Source organism: Osmerus mordax, chromosome 19 (genome assembly GCF_038355195.1).
Source record: "Osmerus mordax isolate fOsmMor3 chromosome 19, fOsmMor3.pri, whole genome shotgun sequence".
Taxonomy (NCBI): domain Eukaryota; kingdom Metazoa; phylum Chordata; class Actinopteri; order Osmeriformes; family Osmeridae; genus Osmerus; species Osmerus mordax.
This window is the reverse complement of record NC_090068.1, coordinates 7994285-8003594: the sequence shown is the minus strand read 5'-3', so window position 1 is coordinate 8003594 and position 9310 is coordinate 7994285. Positions and strand designations below refer to the sequence as shown.

Below are 9310 nucleotides of genomic sequence, written 5' to 3'. Positions count from 1 at the left end.
GGTCTCAGAGGATGGAGGAGGCAGATGGAGCTTTAATTAGTAATGACCTGGGTGAGATGGGGTTTGTCTGAAAGCCCGGGGAGATCACTGAACATAAAGACTCGTAGAAATGCTAAACTCTGCCTACCGGGCCAGCGAGAGGCACACTGACCCAGAGAGATGGAGGGGGGGGGAGGAGAAAAGAACCAAATTGGTTCAGCTGCCTTCCAAAATGAGGTTTATTGAGTGCGTAGGAAGAAAGTCATTACTCTTCCACTGCCCCACCTAGTCCCAAGGTCATAACAAAAGGTTTGAAATCCCTCCCAGGACAATATTGGAGATATTTTGAGAATAAGAATGTGAATTAGGTTATAGTAGATCCAGCATAGCTGCCAAACCCTATGAAGCTAGGAGACCTAGCCTGTTCCAATTGTCCCTAGCACATCATTCATTGCTGTTAAATTGTTCAAAAAGAAAAACAACAAACACAGAGGTAGAAGTGGGTTTAATGTTGGATGGAAATCAGATCAACACATTTGCTTCGGTGGGGTCTGGGACTGATTGGTGAGTTGTTTGGAGTTGCTCAAAACAAACAGGATGGGGAGGGGGGGTCAGGGGCACCATTGTCTGGATGTCATCTGAATGTGATGTGTCCTGAACGAGGCCATGATGGAGATCCAGTAGTAACATGCTACATGTGACATGTTACATGTTTTGGGTTTGACTGGGTATGTTACCATTACGTCTCAGATCTCTGTTGCTCTGTTTTCTCTCTCCTCCCTCTTCCCCCAGCCCTAAACAGACTGCGAAGAGCTGTTGCTATGGTGACCGGGCGCCAGTGCAGCTCCACTCCTTGCAGTGACAGGGTTAATCTCGGAGTGGGCTGTGTGTGTTGGGGGGGGGGGGGGGGGGGGGAGGGTTGGGGGTAGCGGGGGGGTACTGTTGCTGGTACCAACCCAGGTGTCAAGGGAACGCCTCTCACGTAGATCCTTCTCCTGTTTACTATGTAGGTCTGCCGCAGGGCTCACCTTTGTGGGAGAGATGGTTTTCAAGAGGATGAAAGGTCCTGGGGAACAACGACATGGACATTTTTCTTACATATTTTACGTGATCTGTAGTCTAAAGGTGGTTTGAAGAGGAAAAACTGGTTTAAACATGGACCTCTTCAACACAAAGCTTGTTGACCTTTTTTAGCTTTCTCTTTCAGTCTATATGCGCACTCTGTCTCTGACACATAAACATAGCTGTTCTCCTGTTATGTTCAATGGAGGGAAGCCATCTTGTCTTTGCGTTGTGGCTCATGGGGATACCACAGCACCATCTAGTGTTTCAAAGATGACAGTGCTTTAAAGAGAGACTGACGTCTTCAAACAAATCTACATTGCCTTAAGGTAAAGAACCATGACAAACGATGTAGCTGGGTAACTTGAATCTTTTTATTAGGACATATTCAATAAGGAAAGAAAGTGGGGTTTTAGGTTTTGAGATTAAAACAAACAATGCGCATACTGTACCATTACATAAATAGCTTAAATCTCAAATGTACAAAAATATTTTTTTAAGCACATAAAAGGATTGCAGTAGTCTGATACATTGTATGTTACTCGTGACTTAATATTACTGCATTAAAAGGTAACATACAGTTCTGATGAGAGTTAGAGTAATACAACACTAGGTTAGCAGAGACATATAGTTCAAAGACACAAACCCTTGTTCACAGCCGTCATAAAGTATGCAGACTTCAGAGAACAATCATCAATTCCTTGAGGTTTCTATTAGCTGACAGTGAGGCTTGACTGAAAATCAGGCATTACAGTTTGCAGGAAGGGACTCATGCGTTATGGTTCTATCTAATATTGCCTCAAAGCACAGCTAGGCATCAAACGCATTGTATGTAAAGATCTCGGGCTTGGGTTTGAGATTGAAGTTGTAGTGTCCGATCTTGTTCCTGTGGTAGTAGAGCACACAGATGAAGGCACCGAGGAAGAAGAGGGTCATTCCGATGCCCAGGAAAGAGAAGCCCACCAGCTGAAGAAGATCCAAGCTCTCGTCTTTGGGCTCTGTTAGAAGGTACAACAATGAATTCATCCCAATCGGTCAAACTGATGAAATGACCAGATTCTGTAACTGTGTAAAACCACAGTCTACTTACTGTCTTCTGATCTTAGAAATGGACCACAGGATGCCTTTGCTGTCCCGATTGTGTTGGAAAAGCCCTTTGTTTGCTTAATGCAGTTCTAAGAAAGACAATATTCAACAAAAGAAATTCATGTTTTGGGGGGATTTGTTCGTTTTTTTACTTCCTTTGAAATGATTCGAATCCGTCTCCTTGAGCAAATAATTTCACCGAAGACACTCACAGGTATGCAGGAGCCAGAGCCAGTCTCCATGCAGATCTGAATCTCGCAGTGCAGATAGACGACATCCAGGTTGACGAAGGAGAAGATGTTGACACTGACACGGGACCTGCTGGAGTTCCCGTTCTCTATGACTGCACTGTATGCACCTGAGACAGGGCAGCTGAGGAGAGAGAGACTAACGATCTCATCACTTATCAAATCATCCAGCCCACATGTGGGCAACAGAGCAATACCTCCATCATCAAAGCTCCAGAGACCACCTTCAATGTTCCAATATGACCTCTCTGAAGCCAGAACCTTCTAAGCAGAAGAACAGCATACCTTCACCAATAGCAGTGTTCTTGGGAGGTAAGGAGCAAACCTGTTTTCCAGGAAGGTATGTGAGGTCCCGTCCGGGTTACTGGTCTTGGTCACCCAGCACCTGTTGATGACTACCGTGATGTTGCTCATGGTGGAGTTGAGGGTGACCTCCACCACAACCTCCTCGTTGGGGGACAGGCTGTAATTCTGGGGCTGGGGATACTTCCCGTTCAGGAGCTGCAAGGTCAGCTGGAACACCCCCGCCCCCGTGATAACATAATTCATCATGTCATACCTGTGGTCAAACACACACAGACAAACACAGGTCTGGATTGGCGGTGGTATATTCATGTCCTAAGGTTTTACATGATACAGGATTATGTTGTATCATCTGTACTGTAGGTTTACCACATTTCCAGTGGCTATTTCTGAAACATGTGAGACATGAAACAGGTGTGCAGTGGTTTGAGGGAGTGTCTCAGATGAGGCAGTGATTATGTGGGTAACCATGGTGAGGCTTACCCCGGGGGGCCGTAGCCCGTGGAGACACGGATGTTCTTGCTGTAAGTACAAAGGATGGGCACCTGCAGACGGACTGTGGGCACGCTCAAGTTGCCATCAGGCAGGGCCTGGGGACTCATGGAGTTGAACAAAGTCACCTGGGCCGAGCAGTGAGAGCTGTTCTGAAATCCAAATAGAGACATAGCTCACACTTGCTCACCTCTTAACAGAACATGTGGACAGTTCAACCCATTTCTTCCCCTTTTGTGGCCATGGTGCCTGAACCAACAACAATTTAAAAAAAGTTTCTGATTTTTCTCAAATGAATCGCCGTGCTATTCGTCAGGTATTCATACCTGTTTCTTGTTCGATGGTAACCACACCACCGACAGTACAAGTTTGCATCTGCTAGGAACTTACAGATTCTATTTGGGTGCCACACTGGTCCCATGCCGCGGTCAGCTGGACGTGAGTGGGGTTGCCAACAGGGAAGCCACATCCCGGCTGGCCCAGATAGAGGGCTTGGTCGCTGATGTGGCCATTCACCAACAGCTGCCTGGCCACTGTCACTGTGATGGCACTAGGCAAACACTGCACTGAGATGTAGTGTGTTTGGGACACCAGAGAAGTCGAGGCTGAGGGCTGTGCAGTCCTACTGGTGCTGACCAAAGAGGTAGCAGTGGTGGTGGCGGTTGTGGTAGTTGTAGTTTTCGTGGTGGCTGGGGTCGTAACTGGAATAGTCATTGCTGCGGTTGTGACTGGAGCAATGGTTGGGGTTTGGACTGTATGAGGGGAAGTGGTTGTGGCTGGCATAGTTGTTGCAGTTGCAACTGTCATGTCATGTGACACTGCAGTAGTTCCGGATGTGCTCGCGTTGAGGGTGAGTACTATGTTTGGGGTTGTGTGTGTAACAGGAGAGAATGTGGTTATAGGTGGATTTAGCGTTGTGATGAGAGCTGTTGGTGTAGTGATGGTCAAGGATTCTATGGAAAAAGGAGATTTTATGAAGACAAACATACATTTATGTTCCCACAGTGACTTCAGAGGCTTAAATCTTTATATCTAAAAAAGATTGAGACAGTGAAATGGGCAAAGGAGAAGATCGTATCTGATCTAGAAGTCTCTCATCTCAGCTCTCGGCTGCTACCTTGACAGCTGCGTCCAGGCATGGAGGGATTGGTGTCTGTGTAGCCTGTCAGGCAGGCACAACTGTAGGAGCCCAAGGTGTTGTTACAGTTCGCCATAGTGGAACAGTCCATGTCCCCTGCCGCGCACTCATCATAATCTGTCAGGGACAGAACCCATCAGGTCTTCGCCATCACCATCCTTGCACATTCATACTGTATCACTGTGCTCTCAGACTGTCAGACAGTCTCCCTCACTAAGGGGACACAAATCTATGTAGATAATGTAGAACAGCCATTTAAAAATAGCAAGGCCCGGCTGGTGTCTAGCTGAACGTGTGTATTTGAGATACCGTATATGTGGGTGCTGTTTCCGTCCACAGTGTACATAGAGCTGTTCTGCAGGGAGGAGATGAACGCTTGGGACACGTTCGTGATGACCTGGGTGTCCATGGGGATGAAGACAAAGGTGAAATGGACCACCACGCTCCCACGAGACAGGCCTGTGATCAGGAGTTCCACCGCCCCTGACTCCACCATGTCCAAGATGTCCGGAGGGAGGGATTTCAGGATCTATGACAAAGAAATCCAAATCGTGAAAATGTTCAGAGAGGAAGAAACAAACAAGCCTACATAAAAGAAATACCCACAAAACCAAACTGAAGTGGTAACATGAAGCCAAACTCATTTTGCACTTGAACTTGTAATCTCTTACCTCGTCTTTAATACATTGAGTGTGGTTTTGGTAGGCCTGGCTGCTGTGGTTCAGCATGTCATCAGTGAACTCGATGTTGGTCAGGCGAGCTGTGGCTTCAAGCATTTGTGCAGCTATGGATGAAATACATATTCAGTCAGTGGAGTTCCTTGACAGAAACCTTCTCATTTCCTGACAATGAGAGTGAACATTCAGCGATCTCAACAGTCAGCAAACATCCTGCTTACGGTTTAGCCCAAGTCATGTTGTTGCTACTGTAGGTCACATGATAACAGATAAGATCAAAAGTTTTCTCTGCGGGTCACTTTGCTCCATCTTGACATATCACATGATAAGTGTTGTTTTCGAACATTTGGAGTCAAAGTGGCGCCACGGGATTGAAAGCAAAAGCATGTGAAACACTCACAAATCTAAGTGTGATCAACAATCATGAAATGCCAAAGATTTCACAGGTGTGAATTGGGTGCCTAGTGCACCTGATGGCTTTACCTGTTCTCACGTGGATCTGCAGGCTGTGACCCTGGCCTCCGCAGGCAGAGGGCGTAACCGTGACGTTGTAGAGCACCCTGGGCTGCAGCCCTGTCACCTGCCACATCGTCTGATTGGTCGTCGAGCTGTTCTTTACCTCTGACCCTTGAATAAGTTCAACCCGGAAGGTTTGCCCGCTCTGGGATTGGCTAGTCCAGGACACGCAGAAGGAGAAGCCAGTTACATTGGATGACTGCAGGTTGGTGAGAAGTGGTAAAGCTGGAAGAGGGGAGAGACAGGTGTCACAATCTGTTTGTTAGCTTGTATGGAGCAGCCTAGAACTTTCTTCTTGTGATATAAATATGATAAATATATGGGTCATTCTATTTAATGACTGAAGAACTCTGAATTAGGATCAATCTTGCTGACAGTTAGCTATGTGACATTTGGGGAAATTGTAAAAAGGCAAATTGCATAAACCAGTGACTTGTGAAATAAAGGGTGTGTTATCCGTCCACATACAGCATGAGGGAAGGGTGCTGTCCACGCTGGTGCTGGCTACAGTGCTGTTCTGATGGTTCTCAGAGACAGGCAGGGCCCCGCTGGTCAGGAACCCAGTAGAATGCTGCCCTGATGTGGGGTGTGCCGTAACGTTGCCATGCATGCTGGAGCTCCAGCTGCTGCTCTCTTCTGGTTGGTTGTGAGCGGTGGTCCAAGGAGGGTGCGTGCTGCTGGTGAGGGACATCGCCGTCCCATTGTCCAAAGGGGGCATGTGAGTGACATTGGCCACGACTGGTGTCGAGGAGAGAGCAGACGAAAAAAAAAAAAACAGATTTGACATTTTTTTTCACATACTTTTACAGACTTGACTAAAGATTGCGTGTAAAGTTGTAAACATGTATACTCTCTGATGTCTAGTCAGGGGGCAGGATCCTTAGTCCTCACCTTGGCAGTGCACCCCTGGGTTGTGAGGCTGGGTGTCAGTGAATCCCAGAAGGCAGGCACAGCTGTAGGATCCCACGGTGTTGTTGCAGCTAGCATGCGCTGAGCAACAGCTGAGACTAGCATGCATACACTCGTCCACATCTGTACAAAGACATGGAGTCAGGTGGCTGAGCGGTGAGGGAATCGGACTAGTAATCCGAAGGTTGCCAGTTCGATTCCCGGTCGTGCCAACTGATGTTGTGTCCCTGGGCAAGGCACTTCACCCTACTTGCCTCGGGGGAATGTCCCTGTACTTACTGTAAGTCGCTCTGCTAAATGACTAAATGTAAAGACAAACCAATATATGAATGGATATAGCCTGTGTGTGTGTGTGTGTGTGTGTGTGTATGTGTGAGTGTGTGTATGTGTGTGCATGGCTGTATCCTTGTGTTTGCACTGACGTATTTCCTCGCCGGCATGTGTTATAAGTGTGTGCGAGTGACCTCGTTGTTCCATTTGTACAGGAAACACAGATGTCTGTCAGTAGGAAGCGGAGGCACCATGGTCAGGACACCATGGTTACACTTAGTCAGCTGTTCCTGAACACAGTGTCCTCGTCAACATTAGTCAAACGCAGTTACGGGAATTACTATAAACAATAATGCTCAGCTGGTGGAGCTAATTCCTCTCTCCGTTGTCCACAGTACCCCTACCTTCCACTGCCACTGAGGTGATTTCCTCAATGTTTTGGATGAGAAGATGAAGCTTTGCCGTGGTATTGGACAGGCACAGAGTGCCAGGAGAGCCAATCAGGAAGGAGGAGGTGGTCCTGTGTGGATCCAAAGGCCAAGACTTAATGTAGAAGATGGAGATATTAGGGAAGTTCAGTGTTCCTGTCACCTGGAGGACACAGAACAGTAGTGTCATAAACAGCCATCTGAACAAGGACCTTCTCATTGAGAACGTTGGAGATCTCAGGATGGCCCACCATGGAGTGAAGGAGGCGTGTGTGGTTTAGAATCCCTCTGTCCAGTGACAACATGTAGTAATCTGACTTCACTGTCACAGTCAGATTTAAGCGCCAACCTTGGCTACCTGAATGAAAAATAAGGAAAAACTATGACTTTCTCTGACTGTGTGTGTATGATATCGATAATAAGCCACTTATAAAAAAGACAAGATATAGTTGACCTGATGGCTGAGGGTTTGTGCATTGACCAGTGCTTTGTCCTTGGCAGCACTTCTGCCACCCTGGACAATCTGTATCCTGTTCACAGCCAACTGTGCTTGTCAGTGCTGCCGGCTCAGGGCAGGACCCTGGCTTGGCTGTGAATTCTCCACTTCTGTTCAGGGCTAAGACAAGAAAATAATCTATTAATTAAGTGTAAAAGGTATTAACAAGCTAGAAGGGTTAAAATACTGATGCTTTTGTTTTCACAGCCCCACCTGGTGGATGTTGAAGAATACTGCATATGAAAATGTTACCATGACCACAGCTCGAAACATTAAACATGGGTTTCAACTAAATTTACAACAAAACCTTTACTTTAAAAACAACATTCATTCATATAATTTCTGTGGAGAAAAATCAAAATTACCTAAACAAGTAAATGAAGCACTTCAATACTCACGCAAAGCACAATAGCTGCCAACTTGTTCATAGCCGGCACAGCACATTCTAACTTCTTTGGTGACAGTCTTCTGTTCGATCCGGTAGGCAGTTTTGTAAAGAGTGACATCACACAACCTCCAAGGGAGCCAGCCGCCACAAGGCCGCTTCTCTGTGTAGAGGGTCGTGTAGGACGCCACATGATTCTCCACGATGGTCTCATTCCCAGTGCATAGGTTATAGCTGGACATAGACAATCTGTATCCTGGAATGGAGGGATAGTGAGATATTACAGTATAGTAATCAACTGACTGTGTCTACAAACAAATGGTGTATGCGTAGTGTTACTTGCAAAACGAGTCTGATTGATCTAGTAGTTATGTATTCATATTGAACCATGTATTTACAGTTCAGAATGCACATGCTTTATAATTGCATTAGTATAACATCCTCTCTAACAGTGAATTTATCAACAAAATACATTCAAAAGAACAATTGACTGTAAAATATGTTGCTCTCTTACCTTCAGACAGAGTGTTGTGTCCCCTGCAGGATCCCAGCAGGACCACGACCCAACAGGTAGACAAGATCCAAGTCATGCTGAGCATCTGAGATAGTCCGCAACGTGTTCAAGGACCATTCTTTACATGCATTTCACCTAGCTGAGTTGATAGTGATGGTTCACAGTTTTTTTCATCTTCCACACCAACACCCCCCCCCCCCCCCCCCCCACCCCACCGATCTCTTCTCCTCCGCACCACCCCACACACTCGCTTCTCCTCCCAGATCCAACAGTCCCTGGTGTACCCTTTCTCTGTCAGCTACAGAGATACATGGATGGAGTGCAGTGTTTCTAAGATTACATTACAATTACTGCAATCCTCTCGAATAGTAGTAATCTATGGTTTTCAATAAAGAAATCATAAATTGATTTGAGAATTTATATTAATTGTTGGGTACTGATGTTTTGTGTGCTTTATGAATGATCAGAACCCATTTATAACCATTAATGATACGTAGTGGCTTTGATATAGAAATTATTTGACATGCTTTTGTATCCCTGCAAGTTGATGGACTACGATGTGGCCTAGTGTCAAACAACATGTTTATGATGCCAGGGGCAGAGAGGAAGGCTTAAAGAGCAGCATTGACTGTCCCAGATGGCATGTTTTCCAGTTTGGTATCCATGGCAGTGGTGTGCTGTGATATTTACTCTTAAAGCCCTTGGCAACCAGCATCAGTGGAGAGAGGTGCAGGTGAAAGAATATGTTAGTTTTTTTGTGAACTTTATATTCTTCAAAAACACTTTTCCAAGAAAATACAAGGACAA

At 46.0% G+C, this 9310-nt stretch overlaps 1 protein-coding gene across 1 annotated transcript; it reads right to left on the bottom strand.

Moving 5' to 3' along the window:
- Positions 1–1677: 1677 nt before the first annotated feature.
- umodl1 (uromodulin-like 1) lies at positions 1678–8579 on the bottom strand. The gene is made up of 17 exons (XM_067257698.1): positions 8504–8579; positions 8003–8245; positions 7654–7724; positions 7360–7488; positions 7085–7271; positions 6393–6533; positions 5970–6239; positions 5469–5726; positions 4980–5092; positions 4618–4837; positions 4288–4425; positions 3561–4027; positions 3162–3322; positions 2701–2934; positions 2340–2499; positions 2132–2216; positions 1678–2039 (listed from the first exon to the last, which is right to left on the bottom strand). Exons 1-17 carry the CDS (start codon positions 8577–8579, stop codon positions 1852–1854), a joined length of 3141 nt encoding a protein of 1046 aa, XP_067113799.1. The 3' UTR covers positions 1678–1851.
- Between the last annotated feature and the right edge of the window lie 731 nt (positions 8580–9310).

Excerpts from the sequence above, each read along its gene's own strand:
- umodl1 (XM_067257698.1), bottom strand. The coding sequence starts at position 8,579 with ATGACTTGGATCTTGTCTACCTGTTGGGTCGTGGTCCTGCTGGGATCC. Across the intron at positions 7,725-8,002 it reads TGGCAGCTATTGTGCTTTGC|CCCTGAACAGAAGTGGAGAA; the intron begins GTGAGTATTGAA and ends TTCTTGTCTTAG. Across the intron at positions 2,217-2,339 it reads GCTCTGGCTCCTGCATACCT|AACTGCATTAAGCAAACAAA; the intron begins GTGAGTGTCTTC and ends TGTCTTTCTTAG.